This window comes from Oncorhynchus kisutch, linkage group LG5 (assembly GCF_002021735.2).
Source record: "Oncorhynchus kisutch isolate 150728-3 linkage group LG5, Okis_V2, whole genome shotgun sequence".
NCBI lineage: Eukaryota > Metazoa > Chordata > Actinopteri > Salmoniformes > Salmonidae > Oncorhynchus > Oncorhynchus kisutch.
In genome coordinates this window covers 14,655,784-14,679,631 of record NC_034178.2, presented here as the reverse complement: position 1 = coordinate 14,679,631, position 23,848 = coordinate 14,655,784, and the positions used below count along the sequence as shown (strand labels likewise).

Here is a 23,848-nt window from a genome sequence, read left to right as displayed (position 1 = left end):
TTAAATGAATACACTCAGCCCATTTCTAAGGATTTGTAAGAAACTTGTTTACATAAAAATGTACGGAGACCAGTCTCAAAATCAGGCACTAGCGTTTGTTCTCGAGAGTACTGAACATGATACAATTTACCACAGGTTATAAACTGAAAATGATGTCATTAGTTTTCGAACTGTCCCGTCTCTCCTCCACTCCGGTACAATGGCAGTTTAGTTCTCAAGCCTTCCTACATCGTCTCCCACCAATTTAGATCATTTATGACCAAGCCAAGGTCTTCCTGTGTAGATAAGCATTCTAGCCTGTCTGACGATAAGTTAATTCGTTTCTACCAAGGAACAGACAGTCATTGTTCTAATTCTTGATTATAATTACACACATTATATTCAGTACTAGGATTAAAATAAAATTCATACATCTATACTGTAGCATAATAGTATTCTGATTAGTCAGTCCTGATTGAAATGTATACATAATTAGTCATTATTGATTAAAAAAAATCCCTTAACACATGCTACACAATTTTTGTCCAGACTACATCACATCCATGGGCTACACATACTCAGACAGGGGAGCGAGCGCTGTTTCGCTCGCTCTGATGATTTATCTGAGATTGGTGAGTCTTTCTGTTTCCGCTCATCTCGGTCAAATAAATGATCAATATTTAAATACTTTATTTGGACGGGAGGAGGTACTGTAGGGCGGTCCAGGCCCCCTAATGCCCACTCATAACACTGGGGCTGATTTCACTTTCTACTGACCCTTATCCTAAACTTAACCCTAGCCTTAACCTTATGCTAACCCTTACCCGAATCCTTATTCTAACCGTACCCTTATTGTTAGCAATTTGTGTTATTCTTCAATAACACAACCTCCACAGCAACTCAGGGGGAGAAAAATAGGTTTATTCAAAGAGGACAAATCATAATGTTATGCTGGGAGGTAGATGTTCATTCTCCCCTGTCCTCAGCTTTTCTCCACAGAACAAAGGAAAAGGATGCCATTTATAACCCCCCACCCTAGCCTGGGGTTGACCAATTAGAAGTCCTTGCAGTACAACTGGGCCAATGGCCAAATAACAAGTATCCTGCTCCAGACTCAATGTACAGAACATAGCACACTGAGTTCAGGAGTGACATACCACAGATTCTAAACAGCTGTTGAACTGAAACCCAACTCCTATTTACATTGACAATTCCCTATTGATCGTTAATTCTAGTACTCTTGTCCTCTTTCTTATCCTCTGCGTTGTGTATTATCTTAAAAATATTCTTGTACTCAAGCCGTCGCTTATCAACAGATTGTCCATGGTGATCCTGTACTGATTGTGTGTATTTCTCTGTCCCCGCACAGATGAGGGAGTCCACCCGAGGAGCCACCCTCCCCCACCCTGCCCACACGCACCGCCAGACCCCACAACTGGAGCCCCCTGCGTTGGCTGCGCCACAACAGCAGCCACCTCCCCAGACTCGCAGCAGCTACACCCACGCTCTACCCCCCAAGCCACAGGTGGGTACCTCCCCCCCACTTCAACAGCAACTGCCCCCCCAGATCCGCAGCAGTTACACCCAGGTCTTGCCTACCCTGCCCCAACAGCCCTCCCCTCCACCGCCCCAACAGCCCTCCCCTCCACCGCCCCAACAGCCCTCCCCTCCACCGCCCCAACAGCCCTCCCCTCCACCGCCCCAACAGCCCTCCCCTCCACCGCCCCAACAGCCCTCCCCTCCACCGCCCCAACAGCTACCCCCCCACATCCGCAGCAGTTACACCCAGGTCTTGCCTACCCTGCACCAACAGCCCTTCCCTCCACCGCCCCAACAGCCCTTCCCTCCACCGCCCCAACAGCTGCCCCCCCAGATCCGCAGCAGTTACACCCAGGTCTTGCCTTCCTTGCACCCACAGCCCTCCCCTCCACCACCCCAACAGCTGCCCCCCCAGATCTGCAACAGTTACACACCTGTCTTGCCTTCCCTGCCCTTCCCTCCACCACCCCAACAGCCCTTCCCTCCACCGCCCCAACAGCCCTTCCCTCCACCGCCCCAACAGCCCTTCCCTCCACCGCCCCAACAGCCCTTCCCTCCACCGCCCCAACAGCCCTTCCCTCCACCGCCCCAACAGCCCTTCCCTCCACCGCCCCAACAGCCCTTCCCTCCACCGCCCCAACAGCCCTTCCCTCCACCGCCCCAACAGCCCTTCCCTCCACCGCCCCAACAGCCCTTCCCTCCACCGCCCCAACAGCCCTTCCCTCCACCGCCCCAACAGCCCTTCCCTCCACCGCCCCAACAGCCCTTCCCTCCACCGCCCCAACAGCCCTTCCCTCCACCGCCCCAACAGCCCTTCCCTCCACCGCCCCAACAGCCCTTCCCTCCACCGCCCCAACAGCCCTTCCCTCCACCGCCCCAACAGCCCTTCCCTCCACCGCCCCAACAGCTGTCCCCACAGCCCTACAGCAGCTACAACCAAGCTGTGCCCCCTCCACCCCCGCCACCCCCTCCTCCGCCACCACCCCCTCCCCCGCCACCCCTGCCTGCCAGCAGCACCCCTCACCACTCGGGCCCCACAGTGTTCGCCAAGTACAGCACCATCACCCGGCTGCAGACCCAGAACGCTGCCCACCAGGCCGCCAATCACCACAGGGCGCAAAACAACCACCAGAGCCCACCCAGGGCGTCAGCTCAAGCCCCGCCTCCTCCCCATCAGACGGCTGTCAAACCGCTGGTCAATAACATCAACGTCCCGCCTCCCCCGCCGCCCCCTCCCCCGCCTTCCATGCCTGCTCTGGGGTCGGCCATGGCCGCACTCCGGCTCGGTTCCCCAAGCCCGGCCTCCCTGCCCCAGTTCATCCCACCACCGCCGGAGAGCAACGACATCCCCCCTCCCCCTCCTCCTCCACCGCCCCCAGACCCGATGCCAGGTCTGTGCCCATTACCCTACGGCGCCAACGCCCTCCAGCAGGCACTGGCCCAGAAGTTCCCCAACGGTCCCCCCCAGGGCCTCTTTCCCCCTGCTGCCAGACTGGTAGAGTCGCCCCTGGCACCATCTCCTCCCCCGCCACCCCCCCCTCCTACCCCACCGCCTCCCCAGAAGCTCTCTGTGCCTCCTCCCCCACCACCTCCTCCCCCACCTCCTCCTCCCCCAACTCCTCAGCAGCAGTACTCGCCCGCAGCTGCTCCCCCCCCTGCCCTACCCAAAACCTTCTCCCCAGGCTTTCTGCTCCACCACGGTGCCCGGAAGCCTCTCTACCCTGTTTCCCCTCTCCCCCCCGCCCCACCTGCTGCCCCTACTCCTCCCCCACCCCCGCCCCCTCCTCCTCCGGTGTCAATGAAGAAGCAGCACAGCCTCCAGGTAGTCCACACTCCCAACCAGCCCCCTCCCACATTTCCCAAGCAGCACAGCCTCTCCAAGCCGCCACCCATGTCATTCATGGCTCCGCCCACCACTACCTCCCTGGTCAAACAGATGGCAAGCCAGTTCCCAGGGTCCACACTGTCAACCAATCAACTTGAGAGCCCCAAAGCCCCCCTTTCCCCTCCTGCGGTGAAGGCCAAACCAAGATGGCAGCCAGGCTGTGGACAGGCCCAGCAACAGGCCTCTGAGTTCCCTCCACCCGCTTCTGAGAGCAGCCTGTCTTTCCCTTCTCCTCCCCCTCCTCCTCCGCCCCCACCTGTTCCAGTTACCGGCCTTGCCCCTCTTGCTCCACCTCCCCCTCCCATCACTGGCCCCACCCCTCTGCCTCCCCCTCTGCCCCCCGGCAACATATGCTCGCCCCTGAAGAGATCTCCATCGGGCTCCTACACACCTTCCTCAGGCTCCTCTGGCTGGGGGGGCAGGAAGCCCCCGCCTGCCACTCCCCAGAAGGCCTCCAGCATCAAGTCTAACTCCTCGGCTGAATACCAGGAGTCCCGCAGGAACCTTCTCAGCAAGTTCGCCCCCCAGTCCTCCTCTTCCCCCTCCACCTTCCAATCCTTCCCTGCCGTGTCCTTGGGTAGTTCTCCCTCTAAGGACCCCTCCCCGGCCGGCCCCCCGGCGCCCCCCAAGCCAGGCAAGTTGAACCTGGCCAACCTGGCCCTTCAGGCCAAAGTGGGTCAAGTGGGCCAGCAGCGCCAGTCCACCGCCGACTTCCCCTCCCTTCCAGCGGAGTGCGCCACTCCCCCACTGGGTTTTGATCTCTTCCCCCCTCCTCCACTGCCCAGTGACGGCCACGTCGGGGCACCTAAGGTAGCAGTGGTCAACCCCCAGCCAAAAGTACCGCCTGCCCCTCCCGGTCCCCCTCCCCCCGCCACCATCAACTCCTCCTGGGGCAAGGGCTCCCTGAAGAAGGCCCCTCCCCCCATGCTGCAGAGGAACCAGCCATCCCCGCCTCCCAAGCTGCCCCTGCCTACCTCGCCCCCCAAGGGGGACGGTAACAACGGCGCCCCCCAGCCAGGCAACTTCATGGACGACCTGAACCGGACTCTGAAGCGCAAGTCGGTGAGCCGGCAGGGCTCGCTCTCCTCGTCCCGCCTGTCCGGCCCCAAGCTGGAGCCTGCTGCGGGCACCATGGACGACATGGAGTTGGCACTGGCCCCTCCACCGCCCGAGTTGCTGTCAGGGGGGAACATCTCAGGCTATGCAACGCTACGGCGGGGGCCCCCACCGGCCCCACCCAAGAGGGGGGGCAACACAAAACTGACACACTGACCAGGGGAGTGGTAGAAAAGGAGACTGTTGGATGAATCCTACTTTACCTCTCTTGGGGAGGAGTTTCTATCTATCATATCTATCACACAGGACCGTCAGTGGACATTGACAAACTGGACTCCTCGTGTTCCATGATTATGATGGTGAATACTTAACCATGTAAATAAGGAAACGCCAAACCATGTATCAGCTTCTTCGCCGTATGTTTGTGCCACGTAGTCAGAAAACCAATAATAACGATGTTAGGATTCATTCTGCATTGGTACTGCATGGACATGCTGTAAAACATGACGCTCTGTGTGTGTGTGTGTGTGTGCGTACCCGTGTGTTTTCACATGCATCCATGTGTGTGAGAGCGAGAGATAAAGGGGAAATGGGAGGACAGCCCATAAAGGAAGGCCTCTGTAATAGGGATTATTATTTTGCCTCTGGTTTTATATGAAGTTATTTAATACGTGAAAGGATTTTCTTTATAGTTACGTTTTTAAAAGCTGCAAGTATGTTGGAGAGAGGCGGATAAGATCGAAAAACTTGAATCAATGAGATAAGAATTCTCAGAGAGTTTTGACATTTCCTAAGTATTCCCTGAATGTTTTGCAAGTGTCTCACGCAAATCGGAAGGACGCCTTTTTTCACAGACGATTGCACTCTCTCGAAGGAATCTCCAAATGGGGGAAAAAAAGGAGATTCTCTCCTCCCAAAGGCACGAAACCATGACTGTGCAACTGGAAACATTTGTGACTGGGAATCATTTTTTTGTAAATTTTTTATTTAATGCATACAATTTTTTTTGCTTAACTGAAGACTGGAACGGCACGTCGTGTGTATGTCTTTCGAATGCCCTGTGGGTTGTGTGCTGTGTTTGTTTGACCTTTGACCTGACCGGCATCTGAGTCGGGTTCATTAGGCACCAAGCAGAAGAAATGGACTGTGAAACAGGGAGGGACTCACTGGATTTGTCCAATTAGAAACACACATTTTAGATTTTCGTTGGGGACATGCTTTAAAACGTTTGGTGCCTAATGAACATCTGCTTCTGTTTATCTGTACAGTAACAGCTTCTGCTCCCCTCCCATCGGCCCCTGCCGCCTTTAGATTGTCACATGACATGGCCTAAAATCATAGAAATAGAATGTACAGAGTGGGGGCAGCTTTTCTCCAGGTGCCGTTTACCATATACTCAGTTATTCTCAACATGGTGGCTAAAATTGAAGCGACACGTTGTTGCTTTAAGGTACTGATCATTGAATTATGTTGTCAGTAGCATTAGACTAGACCCGACTGGCTAAATTAATTCACAAATTCCCGTCTGGCTCGCATTAAAATTGAATGTTGCTTTCTATATCCTGTTTTTATGGCCTAAACATCCCAGTGTGGTGCAGTTTCCTGCTTCTCCTGCCGAAGTGCAGTGCAGAGAGGAGGGGGAGGGGGGGGGGGGTTCTCGCAGCAATGCCTTCATTTCAAGGGTGCTAGTACTTATTGTCCTAATAAGCCTGGATATCAAGGTGCTGACATCTTAAAAGTTGAATCTAGGGTTTGTCCCCAATCCTCCACTCTTCTCCGGAAGTGTGACCATCCTGGATTGGATTGGATTGATAGAAGCATTAGCTTCGGTTTCCACCATTTTCAGCAATCGATACAGTATAGCCACCATAACCAAATAAAGCTGAATGTCCGTACTGAACTCAAGTGGACCATGAATGTTGAGGGACCACTGCTAGACGCATAAAACATGCTGTCATATTAATCTTGCTTATATCTACATTGCTTCTGCTCCGTATTGGTGAAGTTGGCTCGAGATGCTGATCTTGGGTCAGTTGCACATTTTTGGAGGTTGGGGTCGTGGAAGCTGATCCTAGATCTGTACTAAGGGGAAACTTCACCCCAGAGCCTGTGCATTTTCATGATTGAATATCATCCTTTTCAGGTTGTTGGTTAACAGTATGTCAAACTGAAGTAGGCATTAAATTATTGAAGTGTTGTGTATCTGATTTTGGGGGCCATATGAAACTAAATGAATAAAATGGGGGGGGGGGGAGATTGCAGACTAAATGTCTCTACTTTCCCGAAGATCACAATATAAATGTTGGTAATCCTACCTCGACCATGTATCGCTGTCTTGTTTATCACCAACTCTATGGTTCATTTATTGGTTAACTTAAAGGGGCAATCTGGGACTTAAACACACTTTTTTGCTAAATAGCTAAGGAATGGGGCTGGCGCAATCTAACCACAAACAATTAACCAGGGATGGGATTCAATCCGCTTGCACCATCTAAAGGTCATTTTAAAATTGAGCCGACATCGTTTATCGTGAATGCAATGGAGTAAAACAAGCTTATATTTTTTGTTTCGATTGTGGTAAGTTCAAGAATCAACTTGCTATCATTATTTTAAAAGTAAAATTGGATGTACCAATCCCAGATTGTTCCTTTAACCTTTATCTCTATTGTTGTGAAAGAATGAAACGTAAAGATTGAGGCTAGAGCTTCTAATGCATCCTGCCTTGAAGTAATCACTGATCTGACATACACTACATGACCAAAAGTATGTGGATGCCTGCTCGTCAAACATCTCATTCCAGAATCATGGGCAATAATATGGAGTTGGTCCCCCCCCTGTTGGGGACTGGCTTCCATTCAGCCACGAGCATTTAGTGAGGTCGGGCATTGTTGGGCGATCAGGCCTGGCTCGCAGTCAGCGTTCCAATTCATCCCAAAGGTGTTTGATGGGGTTGAGGTCAGGGCTCTGTACAGGCCAGTCAAGTTCGTCCGCACTGATCTCAAAAAAACATTTCTGTATGGACCTCGCTCTGTGCAAGGGTGCATTGTCATGCTGAAACAGGAAAGGACCTTCCCCAAACTGTGAAGCACAGAATTGTCTAGAATGTCATTGTATGCTGAAGATTTCCCTTCACTGGAACTAAGCGGCCTAGCCCGAACCATGTAAATATACATAGTGAAATCAATGCAATTGAAAGGTTGCTCATACCAGTCCAGTGATGTCAGATCATTGGTCACTTCAAGGAAAGAAGGTCCCATTTTTTTTTAGGCTTAGTGTCCTATTGTATTCTAGAAGAGCTCATTTGTATACCTGTCACTGGTATGATAAGCATAGATATACACTGTACAAAACATTTAGGAACACTTGCTCTTTCTGAGACTGACCAGGTGAAAGCTATAATCCTTTATTGATGTCAATTGTTAAATCCACGTAGATGAAGGGGAGATGGGTTAAAGAAGGATGTTTTTAAGCCTAGAGACAATTGAGACATGGATTGTGTATGTGTGCCATTCTGAGGGTGAAAGGGCAAGACAATATTTGTGCCTTCGAACAGGCTACGGTAGTAGGTGCTCGGCACACTGGTTGGAGTGTCAAGAACTGCAACGCTGCTGTGTTTTTCACATTTAAGTTCCCTGTGTGTATCAAGAATGGTCCACTACCCAAAGGATATCCAGCCAACTTGACACAACGGTGGGAAGCATTGGAGTCAACATGGACCAGCATCCCTGTGGAACGCCTTCCACACCTTGTAGAGTCCATGCCCTGACAAATTGAGGCTGTTCTGAGGGCAAAAGGAGGTTCAACTCAATATTAGGAAGGTGTTCCTAATGTCTTGTACAAAGGCTGTTTATACACAGGCCACCCAATAGTAATTTTATTTCCACTAGTTGGTCTTTTGACTATCAAATTAGCACTCTGGCCAATAATTGGGCTGCCTGTATAAACGTAATCTGATCAAATGGAATGTTGCTCTGGGTTCAGTGTTGATGGACTTTGAATGCCCTCTTGTGGTCTCCACATGTCTTGCATACACAGGATCACCCTGTATGCGTCTTTCAATCACTATGGATAGTGGATCATTCATAGACATTATCACTTGTTTGTCCCACTTACAAAACATGAAAATGAATGATGACTCACATTCAGACAAGAGTAATCAATTTAATTGGAAATGATCTCTTAGGTTCCAGCGCCACTATCAGAACCTCCCTGCTTTCCAACGAGTACTGTCAGGGCCTGATAAGGAGAATGTCACATTCAGATAGAAATGTATGGTGTAGAACAGATATGGTTGTCATTCAGAATTGTACTGTATAGAGCTGACAATTCATTCCCTATTCTATCTGCAACACTCGTAACATTTCACATCATTGAATACACTCCGGGTGTGTCGTGCCGAGTCACTCCAGGTGGTTGCCGATGCTGTCGCCCCTTGGGATCGGTTGAGGCTCCACTTGTCTGGAGAAAGAGTGACTGGGAAAGAGAGTGGCCTCAGGGAAGCCAGGCAGGACAGGGCCTGCAGCAAAACATTATTTTGGTTAGCACAGTGATTATTTTGTGTGTTCTATACATTGGCGTCAACTGAACCAGTTTTGCTTGAGCCTGGTCCCTAGAGCTGTTTGTGCCATCTTGCCAACGGACCAAAGGAGATAAAGACCGCAATAACATATCTGGGAATAGGCTAGGTTTTGCTTACCCCTGTTCCCAGATGGTTGCACGTTCAACTGCTGCCTCTTCCTCGTGAAGTTCTGTTGATCGAGAATCTGGATTTAGTTATTTTCCTGTATTGCTCAGCTGGACACTTTAGCTCTGTGTATACTTGGTGCTAACATGGATCCTTTGTCCTGATTTTGCCCACATTTCAAGAAATGTCTACACACAGCCCAGGTTAACATATGTAGCTTTAAAAAAACTCTTTGGGCTGCAATCCCGTTAACGGGATGATATGACAACAGCCAGTGAAAGTGCAGGGCGCCAAATTCAAAACAGAAATCTCATAATTACAATTCCTCAAACATACGTGTATCTTATACCGTTTTAAAAGGTAGTCTTGTTGTTAATCCCACCAGTGTCCGATTTCAAATAAGCACCACAAACGATTATGTTAGGTCAGCACCAAGCCACAGAAAAACAGAGCCATTTTCCCAGCCAAAGAGAGGAGTCACAAAAAGCACAGAGATAAAATGAATCACTAACCTTTGATGATCTTAATCAGATGACACTCATAGGACTTCATGTTATACAATACATGTATGTTTTGTTGGATAAAGTTCATATGTATAAAAAAAAATCTGAGTTTACATTGGCACGTTACATTCACTAGTTCCAAAACATCCAGTGATTTTGCATAGCCACATCGATTCAACAGAAATAATCATCATAAATGTAGATGATAATACAAGTTATACACATGGAATTATAGATATACCTGTCCTTAATGCAACTGCTGTGTCAGATTAAAAAATTTCAAAAACTTTATGGAAAAAGCAAACCATGCAATAATCTGAGACGGCGCTCAGAACAATCAAGTCAGCCGCCATGTTGTAGTCAAAATAAACCATAAATTACATGCTAAATATTCCCTTATCTTTGATGATCTTCATCAGAATGCACTCCAAGGAATCCCAGGTCCACAAATGCTTGATTTGTTCGATTAATGTCCATTGTTTATGTCCAATTAGCTACTTTTGTTTGCGCGTTCGGTATACATATCCAAACGCTCGTTCTGGTCAGCGTTACGTCGGACAAAAACTTCAAAAAATTATATTACAGGTCGAAGAAACATTGCAAACTAAGTACAGAATCAATCATTAGGATGTTTTTATCATTAATCTTCAATAAAGTTCCAACCGGAGTATTCCTTTGTGTCTTCAGGAGACATGGAACGCAGGTCGCTATCATGTCAAATGCTCGTGACCAGAAAATGGCTGACTACCTGATTCATTCTGCTGTCATTCAGTCCCACAACACAGTAGAAGCCTCATTCAAATGTCTATGGACGGTTGACATCTAGTGGAAGCCCTTAGGAAGTGAATCTTCATTAATATCTCGAGGGGATTTCAATGGGAACTGTGTTGAATACATACCAACCTCAGATTTCTCACTTCCTGTTTTGATTTCTCCTCAGGTTTTTGCCTGCCATATGAGTTCTGTTATACTCACAAACATCATTCAAACAGTTTTAGAAACTTAAGTGTTTTCTATCCAATACTAATAATAATATGCATATATTAGCAACTGAGACTGAGGAGCAGGCCATTTTACTTTGGGCACCTTATTCATCCAAGCTACTCAATACTGCCCCCCCAGCCATAAGTTATTAAGAAACAAGGTTCATGAAATGAACAACTTGCTAGCAACAGATGATTCATATTCTGACTCTCAGATAATACATTTGATACAGGGGGTAGCAATACAAGGTTATAAAAAAAAGACATGCCAGTGGTGTTGCTGCTGTTTATATTCAGAACCACATTCCTGTACAGATTTGAGAGGATCTCATGTTAAATACTGTTGAAGTAATATGGCTACAGGTTCATCTGCCTCACCTAAAGCCCATTCTGGTGGGAAGCTGATTTCGACCAAGTGCTAACTGTCAGTATCTGGATAACGTGTGAAATGCTTGATAATGTATGTGATAAAAAGAGGTATATTTTCTGGGCGAATATTGACTGGCTTTCATCAAGCTGCCCACTCAAGAAAAAGCTGCAACCTGGTTATCAGTCCACCTACAAGGGTAGTTAAACAGCACAGGAATGAATGTATTGATCACATATTTACTAATGCTGAAGAAGTGTGCTTGAAAGCAGTATCCAGATCATCGGATGTAGTGATCACAATAGAGTAGCCATATCTAAAGTTCCAAAGGTTAAGCCTAATATAGTGTATAAGAGGTCATAGAATAAGTTTTGTAGTGATTCGGAGCACCTTCAATGAAATTGTGAAAAAAGGCAAACTCCGCTCCATTTATTCATTCAGATGGCTCATTCATCACAAAACTGACTGATATTGCCAACAACTTTAGTTTTTCATTGGCAAGATGACACTACATACACATCCAAGTGTATCTGACCAAATTATGAAAGACAAGAATTGTAATTTTTAATTCTGTAAAGTGAGTGTGGAAGAGGTGAAAAAAATTGTTGCCCATCAATGACGAGACACCGTGGTCTGACAACTTGGAAAATTTGGAAAAATGGAAAATTACAGAGGATAATAGCGGACGATATTGCCACTCTTATTTGCCATATCTTCAATTTAAGCCTACTAGAAAGTGTGTGCCCTCAGGCCTGGAGGGAAGTCATTCCGCTACCTAAGAATAGTAAAGCCCCCTTTACTGGCTCAAATAGCCGACCAATCACCAAAAATATTGTGTTTGACCAGATACAATGCTATTTTAGAGTAAACACACAAATTACTGATAAAAATATTGTGGGGGCCGTTATACTTCAGTGTAGCTTTTGACATTATCGATCATAATCTGATGCTGGAAAAATGTGTGCTTTATGGCTTTACCCCCCCCCCCCCCTGCTATATTGTGGATAAAGAGTTACCTGTAACAGAACCGAGAGGGTGTTCTTTAATGGACACCCCTCCAACATAATCCAGGTAGAATCAGGAATTCCCCAGGGCAGCTGTCTAGGCCCCTTACTTTTTTCAATCTTTACTAACCACATGCCACAAGCCAGTGTGTATGTGGATGACTCATAGATTGTTATCTGTCCACTGTGTCTGCATTGTGACCAGATTTCCTGGTCCCTTTATGCAAACTATTTCACAGCTATTCTTAAAAAATAAGATAATTGTAAGACATGCAATTAGTCAATGGTGGCACCTGTCAATGACTTTAGAGGGTGGAATAATGACTTAAAATGGTTTCTCTGTCAAGTTCTGTCTACACTTGTAAGATATCCAGACACAATGTGTATCTGACTACCTCTGGAGGTGGGCAGGATGATCTAATCACAATCAGATCACAATGTGTCTTGATTGTCTACACCTGTCAAATGTGGACAAGATCAGGGCAAATAACTTAAGTTAGAACCAGGTATAAACTGTTGATGATCAATCCCAAACGGAACCTTAGCCGCTACCTCTAGGCCATCCGTCAATGTCCATCTGAAAGGATTGGATAGATATCAGATGAATGGTATTAACCAAACCTTGCCCTCTGATAGGCTAGGTGGAATTGTTGTCATATCATGTGTACCTATCAAATCCTTAAAGATCTACCCGAGTGCCTTTAGGCCCTAAAAGGGGTTGATTTTGGGATTGGGCATCTCTTAGGGCGTTTTTACACTTGGTCCCTTTCAGCAAATCTTTGGGAACTCCGTCCGGTTCTCTTAAATTTTTGTGCAGTGTCAATGCTTCAAAGGAACTCAGACCCCGCAAAACAAACCGAACTGAGACCACCTCAAGAGGTGGTTCACTTTCTTTGTGAACAGAAAGCTCTCCAGGTTAACGTATCATTATTTCCACACCAAGCACTATAAGCTTCTGCAAAACAGTTTCCCCTGCCATAGCCCCTCACATTAGTGCCACAAACTAAAAAAAATATTATGTGCAGGTTTGGTGGTACAATTAAGTATAACATTTTCGATTAAAGCATTAAGAATTTGTTCTTAACTGACTTGCCTACTTAAATAAAGGTTAAATAAAAAATGTTAAAATATATTTTTTATATCTGCAGTTATTGTTCTGCCATTTATCCTGTTACCAGTCATTTTTACATTTGGATTATAATTAAGTATGTCTTATTTTGTAACTAAATGCAAACTACATTTATTAGCTCCCAAAATGTATGTAGGGATACCCCTGGCTGTCCAATAACGGGTTCAGATGGTATGGCTTGTGTATTTACCCACAGTGCATTGAGTAAATGTGGGATCTTGGTTATTTTCTAAGCATTGCAATTTGAATGCAAAGAGGACTCAGACCAGAAAACAAGTTGAAGTGAACTGGTAAGAGAGCCGAGACCTCATTCAAATCCAAGGGCAGTGTGAATACAAAGAACTGAGTCATTTTCTTTCACTCTAAAGAAGAGTGAGATTAGTACTTTTTAAAGAGGGAAATAATGTGAAAACACCCTTTATATTCTCTTCATCTATTGGGCACCCCCCCCCTCTCTCTGTCCCTCCCTCTCTCACCTCTTCACTACTGGACTCGGAGCTGGAGCTGTCCTGACCACAGTTCAAGGACACAACCCGAGTGAGCTCTGCAGTGACACGAACACGTGCGGTGCAGGAGGCGGCCGGCTGGGAGAGAGGGAACAAGGGAGGAAAGGAGGATTAGTGGCAGTTAAGAGAGAAGAAAATGGGCATACAATTACGCACGTTGATCAGTATGCTAGTACAGAATGAATGCAGTATGAATCTAAGAATCTATATCTTTAGCGTTTTATAACAGGCACCAGTCCTGTTGGAATGATCAGGGCAGAGAGAGAGAAACTCATTTGGTGACATTCTGTTCTCCCCTGTCTGTCACAGCAAACACAGCATCCCATGCCAAAATCAACAGTGTGTGGAGTCTGTCAACAGAGAATGTCCTGGAAAAAAAACAGCAGTTTATAGATGAACCCCACAAACCCTTTAGTGGACTATCACAGTAATCTATGCCCAGGACCAAACACAAACAATTTGCTCATATTGTCACCCGGTATTGATGTAAAATACAGCTACTGCAGTTTATGTAGGTAATTTTCCTGTTCATCTGGTCCTAGATTTTAAAAAGACATTACATTTGTGGGTCAACAAAATAATTTGCTAAAGAGATGTGGTCATTATATTTATCAGTCCCAATCCTTCGTCAGCTGCGTATTGGGGAGGAATTATTTATTGTACTGCGTCAGTGTATTTCAGTCTTAAAGGAGTGTATAGAGTAGAGTGCTGATCTAGGATCCCTGTCCATAGTGTATTTTTATTAATTGTGATCTAAAAGGGAAAACCAATCCTAGATCATCACCCTTACTCAGAGGTGCTTGATACATACAGACCCTGATCTATTTCTTGCACTGATTTCATAGGCTGCAATGACAAGGCAGCCCAATTCGGATATTTTTTTCACTAATTGGTCTTTTGACAAATCAGATCTTTTCTTTGGCCAATAATCGAGGATCGGGTCTCACCACAAAGAAGCCCACTCTGAAAGCACATCTCTGTGGGTCTTCTCCAGAGCTCTTCAGACAGTCCGTCTCCTTGATCCCAAAGTTCATCATCAGGTCATAAGTGTTCAATCCCAAAGGAACAACCTGGAAGAGAAGACACATTAAGATCTGTGTGATGACGTGTATGAAAACAACAAAAAAAGTCATGTAACGACCCCTACCTAGGTATGCTTGCTACTATCTTCCCCAAGTGAGCAGAGGTTAGCAAGTTTGATTTGCAACATTGTCAGAATTGAGATGGTGCCTGTGAGGCCATTCAGGGAGAAGTCTACACGTGAGGGAACTGCTTAGGCTAGATAGACTTGTTAATGTATGCGGAACAAAAATATAAAACGCAAAATGCAACATTTTCAAATATTTTACTGAGTTGCAGCAGGTAGCCTAGTGGTTAGAGCGTTGGGCCAGTAACTGAAAGGTTGCTAGATTGAATCCCCAAGTTGACAAGATAAAAATCTCTCGCTCTGCCCCTGAACAAGGCAGTTAACCCACTGTTCCTAGGCCGTCATTGTAATTAACAATTTGCCTAGTTAAATAAAGGTTCAAAAATAAAAGGCAATTTAAATACATTAGGCCCTAATCTATGGATTTCAATTGACTGGGAATACAGATATGCATATGTTGGTCTCAAATACCTTAAAAAAAAAAAAAGTAGGGGTGTGGATCAGAAAAGCAGTCAGTATCTGGTGTGACCACATTTTGCCTCATGGAGTGTGACATCTCCTTCGCATAGAGTTGATCAGGCTGTTGATTGTGGCCTATGGAACGTTGTCCCACTCCTCTTCAATGGCTGTGCGAAGTTGCAGGATATTGGCAGGAACAGGAAGTTGTACACGTCGATCCAGAGCATCCCAAACATGCTCAATGGGTTACATACCTGCTGAGTATGCAGGGCATGGAAGAACTTGGAAATTTTCAGCTTCCAGGAATTGTGTACGGATCCTTGAGACATGGGGCTGTGCATTATCATGCTGAAACATGAGGTGATGACGGCAGATGAATGGCACAATAATGGGCCTCAGGATCTCGTCATGGTATCTCTGCATTCTTCGATTAAAATGCAAGTGTGTTCATTGTCCATAGCTTATGCATGCCCACACCATAACCCCACCGCCACTATGGGGCACTCTGTTCACAACGTTGACATCAGCAAACCACTCGCACACACGACGCCATTGCGTTTATATATTTTAGTTCTGTGTAGTACTTTCCTATAGTAGGGGCTATATTCCATCTGTAAAGCTGAAACATTGCAGATTCTGCGCTAGAAATGTGAAGGTCATTTACGATTGAGCCGACATATGCACTAAAGCGGGAACATTGCCTTTAAATTTCAATCACGCTGTAAAGCTGAACTTTCGCAATGTGGATTGAATAGTGCCCTAAGAGCATACAGTGTCTTCAGAAAGCATTCACACCCCTTAATCTTTACCACATTTTACAGCCTGAATTTAAAATGGATGACATTGAGATTTTGTGTCACTGGCCTACACACAATACCCCATAATGTCAAAGTGGAATAATGCTTGAATTTTTTTTTGCTAATGAAAATCAAATGTTTTTCGAATGACTATCATCTCTATACCCCACACATTATCTGTAAGGTCCCTCAGTCGAGCAGTGAATTTCAAACACAGACTCAACCACGAAGACCAGGGAGATTTTCCAACGCCTCGCAAAGAAGAGCAACCGATTGGTAGATGGGTAAAAGAAAATAAGAAACAGACATGGAATATCCCTTTGAGCATGGTGAAGTTATTCATTACACTGTGGATGGCCTATCAATACACCCAGTCACTAAAGATACAGGAGTCCTTCTTAACTCAGTTGCTGTACTTAATACTTTTGCAAACATTTCTAAAAACATGTTTTCACTTTGTCACCATGTGGTATTGTGTAGATGGTTGAGAAAACAAGAATATTTCATCCATTTTGAATTCAAGCTGGAACACAACAAAAATGGATTAAATAGATTTTATCACATTTAATGTGGAATAAATCGAGGGGTGTAAATACTTTCTGAAGGCACTGTAAATGTAGCCATTCCACTAGGAGGTCAGGGGTGAGAAGACACTTACCCTTTTGATAGAGCCACGGGTGACTCGGTATAGACGAAGGCCAGCGTACAGATTGTTGACTTGGGTCATGGTCACGTCGAGAGCCTTGTCTGCCGTGGACGCCAACTCTGACTGGTACAGGGGCAAGCCTGCAGAGGTCAACGGTAAAAGAGGAGACTGAGCACTCATACAGTACATTTCACATCCGTGGTATTTGGGAGGTAATATTGTCCTGGGTCCCTCGTCTGCATTGTGAATTCATTATTTGTTTTTTAAAGATGTGTATTATTAAAGATTAACATAATACCTTTGAACTGGGTCATGTTCATTAGGGCTCACTGTAACAAAACGTTTTGCAACAGAAAACAAAAATAAATATGTCTTATTCCTCCCCATTTTACTCGTTTTCTTCAGTTTGGTGCCCAATAAACACGACCCTGGCTTCACCTGACTGGACGCAAATGACAAATCAAATGGACTGAGACATGTGTAGAAGCACTATCAGAACCAGCTGCAAAATTGAGTTCTACACCTGAAAGGATTGTATATCACTTACCTGAGCAGCACAAAGACTGCAGCAAGGCCAGCAGGAGAACACACCACTTCATCTTCTGTCTAGCATAAAACAAAGCACCTCGATCATCAACTCCCCCATTCCTTAAATACAGTACGATCAGACTCTACCCTGCCCTCTCCCTCCTGTCCCCCCCTCCTTGCCACAGCACTGACTGACCTTAGTGCTTTGGGTTTATTTCAATGCCAACAGTATTGACCTACAGGCTGAAATCTCATTACTTTGAAGTGGTCTTCTTCCTGGAACTAAACTTGCCACATGTTCATTTACCTTTTCAGTCATTTAGCAGACGCACGTACAATCTTACAAATCAGTGCAAACAACTACATATCACAATAATTGCAAGTAAAACCTTCAAAATAGCCGCCGTAAGCGAAGGCAGTGCTAGCAAAAACAGACAAGTTTGCTTGCAAGAAGACCGGTACAACAGTTGTTTTCTGATTGTCCCATTCATGTTTTTACATGGTGAAAATAGGACAACATGTCCGTTTCCCAGGGAATCATTCAAGCTGAAGCACTGACTGTCATCCACATGTTTATTGTGCTCAAATGCTTGTTGATCATTTATCATTGCACTAAAGATCACAACAATGTATTTTATAAATGTTATAATCAAAAAAAATATAATTATTACAGCAGTCATCATCAGGATCGTGAAGTTAGTCTCTACAGGCTCGTCCCTACCCTCTCTCTCAATGATGTCAGAGATCAGAGTTTGGTCGTCAACAAAAGGTCAGTTGGACACTGCTGGCATTCCAGGTTGTCTTTTTTGTAGTCACACTACACAAGAGATCAGATCTCACAATGCCTAGAGAAGTGTTTTACATCAACACTGTATGTAGCCTAGCAGTAAGGAGCGTTGGGCCGGTAGCAGAGGTCGCTGGTTCAAATCCCTAGCCAACGAGGTGAAAAATATGTTGATGTGCCCGTGAGCAAGGCAATTGCTCCTGTGTTTCACATGGGTGAATTGGAAAAGGTTTATTTTTCATATCCCAATCAGTCAGGGATCAGAAATTGCGGATCCCTGACTGAGCGGGTATGAAAAATAAACCATTTCCAATTCATACGTGTGAAATAAGACAAAATGTAAGCACCCCATCATATTATAACAATCTTCTGAGATTTGTAGTTTGACTGCAAAAAAAACAACCTGGAATACCATCAAAATCACAGTTGTGTCCAGTCCTTGCTAGACCAGCACTAATCTAGTCTACCAGCCGGCTCTCTGTATGCGTTAAAAATTGAGACTGGGAACATGAAGGAGGTTAAACGGAACACAAAAAATGTTATGCCTCAAGTACAAATACATTGGAAAAAATGGAATGGGGTCTTGAAAACATAAATACTAAACATATAACAAGACCCTCTAGAAAGAGAGTGGACACCTGGACTGACATGTCAATAAATGCAGCTCTAATTTAAGTCACTGTATTTTCTTGTGCACTTTAACACAAACGGTATCCTATATCATGGCAGTACAAGCATGAGTTTTAGTCCCTCAACCACCAACACACACACACCCATGAGCCTGTGACACACACACTCCCCCACCCATACCCCTCATCGCGCCAGTGTCCATATGAGAGGTTCCATGGTAGCCAGGAAGCAGGCCTCAAACTCCTGGTCGGAGAAGCGAGTGACCGAGAGGCGGGCGTGGCGTCGGATCTCCAGACGGGCCGAGGGTGACAGGGCCAGGATCCGCTCAATGGCGTCTGCGTAGCCATCCTCATCCTCGGCCAGGAAGCCCGTCTGGCCTCCCTCATAGGGCACCACAATGTCCAGCCTGGGGCCTCCAGACCTGTGATCCAGGATGACGGTCCCAGTCGCCATGCACTCCACCACCCCTGAGAGCAGAGGAGAACAGAGGGTACAGGGTAAGTGCTGGCTGTAAAGTTAGGTAGACACATTACTGGATGTTGAATTGCATTACCAAAGACTCCATTTATATTGAACAGTGAAAGATGAAGGTAGACAAGCATTTTAGTATCCACACATTTTGAGAAACTTGCTATCGTGCAGTAAAAATACCTGTTTGCGTTCATCTTTCATTTATAAAGAGGAGGATGTTAAGCAATCAAACAAGGTATTTGCATTGGTGATTAACAAAAGCATATTGTAACAGAACAATGTACTACAATTTCAGAATGGGCTGTTGAATAGTGTATGAGGACTCCACTCAGTACAGGATTATACAGTACTAAATGTTGGGTATGTAGAGAGAAAACGAGCGCTTTGCATTGGAATAATAGCCACTCCAGGTGTTTTTAATAATATAAATATAATGACAGCAGTATAGAATCATAGTAATTCTATTTCTGTTTTTACCTATCCCGAAGTGTTCATTCCACATGGTGTGAAGTCCCACTGTAGCTTCCCCCAACTCCCTCTTCAGCTCCTCAAACGGCACGTTGAGTTTAAATCAACACCCTATCCTCATCCTCTTGGTTCCGGCATCCACCAATCAGCACCAACCTCATCGACTCCCTTCCTCCCGGCCCCGCAACTAGCCCCGTCTCTTTCTTCTGCAGCATCTCCCGGGAAGGCGTGAATCTGAAGCCGATGGTCCTTCTCTGGACGAAACTGACCAATGGAAACGATGGAATGGCACTTCCGGTCCGAGTCCTCGTCCAATGGGAGCTGGAGGAAGGTGTGGGTGTTGCTGGGCGGGTAGACTAAGCAGGTGCGTTTGGTCACTCGCCACAGGGTCAGGATGTGGTTCAGGGTCCAGCTGGAGTTGACAATGACCACATCGCTGCAGGAGCCGGCCAGACCATAGAGCAGCGCCAGCAGGCAGTAGTAGACAAACTTGACCGCGCTCAGGAACAGGTTATTGGAGATGTAGTCTGCGTTGTTGAACCTAGAAACATACGGGGCGGTTGGTTGGGGAAGGGTAAAACATAACATGATAGGATCAGGTGAGGTGAAAGGAAGCATGCACAACAAGAGGAAGTCATGCATTGATGTCAATGATAAAGTGGAAAGTGGACTTAAGTTACAACATGAACAACACTTATTGATGCAGGTTTGATGACAGTTATAACAATAGCAGTGCAACGTGTTAGTTAGTGCTTGTAAGTTAGCAGAGTATTAACAAATCCCATATTCCCCTTAGCCTGATTTGATCCTGATCTTAGCCTAGTCCAGATCTGTAGGTGACTTTTCAGCCAACTTCTCTGACTAACATGGTCATGCCATTGTAGTCAGAGTATGACATTGACAATAATAGTCAGAGAGGCATTGGCTAAAGCACATTCAGATATAGACCTGGCTATATTCCCCTAGTTAAGACGGTGTCTCAGGGGGCCGGGGGTCTGTAGTGGGAAACAGGGTTCTGAGACGATTACCTACCTGGGGTTCCTCTCGCGCACCACTGACAGCATGTCTGTGCTGATGGTGGGGTAGTGCACGTAACTAGCCACGTGACAAACCCCTAGGTATTTAAGCACAGGCAGAGTGAAGGCGTAACCCATGGAGTCGATGTAGACACCTGGGACAAACTCCGTAAGGGCTTCCAAGCCAAGGAAGATTGAGCCTACACTCTGACCAATCAGAGTGAATTGGGGGGAAGAGGCTGGCCTCGACCAATAGGCGGTGTTTGAGGAAGACAAACTGGACAGGTCGAGGTAGAAGGATGGTGAAGCGCCATCAAAAATCTGCTGATCTGTCACTCCCTGGTCGCCGGTGTACACCATATAGTTGACATCTTGGTACCTGGGACATGGAGAAGACCATATTTATTATTGCATACAGTAGCAAACCCTTTTGCAATGGATAACGTTTTGCAACTAAAACAATCGTTTATTGGACAAGTTCAGGTAGTCCCTCCCAGTTGGTAGTACTTCCCTCCCCTGTGGGTCTGTTTGCATCCATTTCGTTCCTAGTGAATATGACCCAGGTGGGTGAATTAATGTGGAAGACTGGGAGATGTTCATTAGGGCCCATAACAAAAAATGTTACACAAACGGGAAACTAAAATGGCCGCTCCAATCCGTTTTCTTCTCTTTGGTGCCTAATCAACACGGCAACAAATTACTGTTTGATATGGGTTTTTTCATACCATGTCAACATTCTAATCAACATAATGCTTGACAGATGGGTAGCAAGTTGAGATTCGGGAGATAAGCCACCAAAGTAACTTCTTCATGCTGAATGCACTGAGCAATCTGTAGTAAGATCCTATAGCTAGGAATATTATCATTAAGCAATAAGGCCCAAAGGGGTGTGGTATATGGCCAGAGCCATTTATGAGCTATAGCAGCTCTATTCATGACATTTCTACCTGCAACGTTACTACTGAACAAGGCCCAGGAACCCTGTCAAAACGGATGATCAATACTACAAGCTAGCTTTCGAAAAAACCTTCTCTGTACGTGGGGGTTTTCAGCGGTTATATTCGCCCACCATTGGCCCCATGTGAACTACAATACCGACACTGTGTTTTAACGTTAAAAACATAAATAATCATGGCTTTTCTAAACATATGCGGACATACCCAATTGAGGATAGGCATATTCTCCCCCCCTGACGATCGTTGTGGCTTCTCTGATATCTTTCATATCAGAGAATTCATTTTCAAAAAACAAAATGTTTCAATTACTACACATCTTGATAGTGTTAGGGTTCCCACACGGCCATTTCTCCATGATACGTTGCTTGTCTACAGAAGACAGGCTGAAGAAATAGGCCGCCATCTGGTTGTCACTGTTGCCACAAACAAAAGTCAAAATTGGCTATTGTAAAAATTCATGAAAATAAAAATGATCTTTTTGTTCTTAATTTAGGGTTAGGCATAAGGTTAGTGGGGTTAGGTTTCGAAGGTAAATTGTAGAAATAGGCAGTGTTTCTGACTTAACTAGTGATGACCTGGCTACCTGTGCTAATTAGGTAGCTATCTTTAGCATGCTCCGAACACCTGTGTGTCGGCGTGACTGGGTACTGGGGGGAGTAAGTGTAGTTATTCATCAACTGGAGGCACACACTGCTTACAGATCTGTGTAAAACTGTTACAGTAACAGTATTTTTAGATGCATCTTTCTAGCCGACATGAAATATAAGGGGTGGCATGAATGCCCGTTTCAAACGATTGACGTTTATATGCGTTAAAAAGACAGCGTCGGAATTGTAGTTCACACAGCCAACAACCGTGCGTGGACAAAGCTAAGCGCTGAAAACCCTGCGCCACAAATACGCGTTTGAGAGCTTCCTACATTCCATGAGTAACAAGACACGACTTAAGAAAACGCCACCTGGTGTAGTCAGTGATGTGTATAAAATGATCTTGGCACTCCTCAATTGTACCAAATATTTTGGAAGCTATAGAAAGTAATTTGTTCATGTTTACATTCGTTTTTGAAAAGTGTATTCTATTACAGACACCTTAATGCATACTTTCAAATTATATTATGTGTGCTAAACATTTAAAAAAAAACATTTTTTAGAGTACTAATGTTACTGTCCCTCCTATTGATTTATTTTTTAAACATGTAATATGTCCTTGAAACATTTAATTGAAATACTGTAGAATTCCATTCATTCCTATGGAGAACTACTCTTACTAGGGAGTGCCAATATGGCCGACCAGAGGCTTCAAAGCCTCTCAATGGCCAGTAAATAGCAAAATACAATCTAGGGTTTATATATGTCATTGGGTGTAGCAAAGTGAATTTGTCTGTGAGCTGGCCGATTTTGCATAATATACATACAATATTCTGTAGACCTACTAAAGCAAATAGTAGGCCTAACTTAAGCAAATGATTTTCTGTCTAAATGCAGTTCCAGGATAAAGTTTAAACCCAAATAAATACATAATTTTGTTAATCAAGATGTGGGGGGTCATGGTGTATTAAACAGCTCACTGTTATTGCAAAGCAGCCCAAAGCCCTCCTCAAAAGAGTCAAGTTGAACTTAGACTTTACTCTGGCTGAATCAACACAGATCTCTCTCTCTCTCTCTCTCTGACCAGATTCCGCTGGAAGTGGTGTTGGAGGCACTCTTTCCTCTGGTCTAAAAAAAATAAAATCCCGGCACCCTACATTAAATGGGTGTCCTGACTCTCTGGGGTCATTAAAGATCCCATGGCACTTATCGTAAGAGTAGGGGTGTTAACCCTGGTGTCCTGGCTAAATTCGCAATCTGGCCCTCAAACTATCATGGTCACCTAATCATCCCCAGTTTACAATTGGCTAATTCGTCCCCCTCCTCTCCCCTGTAACTATTCCCCAGGTTGTTGCTGTAAATGAGAATGTGTTCTCAGTCAACTTATCTGGTAAAATAAAAAACTGGTTAAAAATATGTTGGATCAATACTGATTCAATATGGTTTTTCATTCCAAATAATGTGTTTAATAAGTTTGAAGGTCTTCAATTTTTAAATGAAATGTAATTATATTCCTGAAAGATTACACGCTAAATTGGCTAGGTTTCACCAACAAGATTTAATGGCATGGAAAATATGTTCCTGCACACATTTTCCCCACATAAAGCTATTTTGTGAAATACTTCAGACATAACTGTAAGGAATAAGTCATTGTTCTACCCCAGCTGGCATGAGAGGAATATTGACTTTGTTCTTGATGTTTTTGACAACAGGGGTAATATTCT

General features: G+C 45.2%; 2 protein-coding genes and 1 pseudogene across 8 annotated transcripts in view; 1 reads left to right on the top strand and 2 right to left on the bottom strand.

Annotated features, from left to right (window-relative positions):
- The window catches only part of LOC109890450 (ras-associated and pleckstrin homology domains-containing protein 1-like), a 71,647-nt gene extending 64,941 nt beyond the window's left edge, over nucleotides 1–6,706 (top strand). For all 7 annotated transcript variants that reach the window (XM_031824556.1, XM_031824555.1, XM_031824554.1 and 4 more), the window contains one exon: nucleotides 1,349–6,706. In XM_031824556.1, the coding sequence (XP_031680416.1) occupies nucleotides 1,349–4,675 (3,327 nt within the window). In that variant the 3' untranslated portion in view covers nucleotides 4,676–6,706. The remainder of the gene's footprint in view (nucleotides 1–1,348) is intronic.
- Nucleotides 6,707–8,600: 1,894 nt separating this feature from the next.
- Nucleotides 8,601–17,345, bottom strand: LOC109890695 (secreted phosphoprotein 24). The gene is given in 7 exon segments (XM_020482682.1): nucleotides 8,601–8,975; nucleotides 9,156–9,207; nucleotides 13,606–13,713; nucleotides 14,583–14,705; nucleotides 16,697–16,824; nucleotides 17,232–17,298; nucleotides 17,301–17,345. Coding segments are annotated over 7 exon segments (624 nt in total). The 5' UTR covers nucleotides 17,331–17,345; the 3' UTR covers nucleotides 8,601–8,859.
- A 498-nt stretch (nucleotides 17,346–17,843) lies between these two features.
- Nucleotides 17,844–21,940, bottom strand: LOC109890449 (GDP-Man:Man(3)GlcNAc(2)-PP-Dol alpha-1,2-mannosyltransferase-like; annotated as a pseudogene).
- Nucleotides 21,941–23,848: the final 1,908 nt, after the last annotated feature.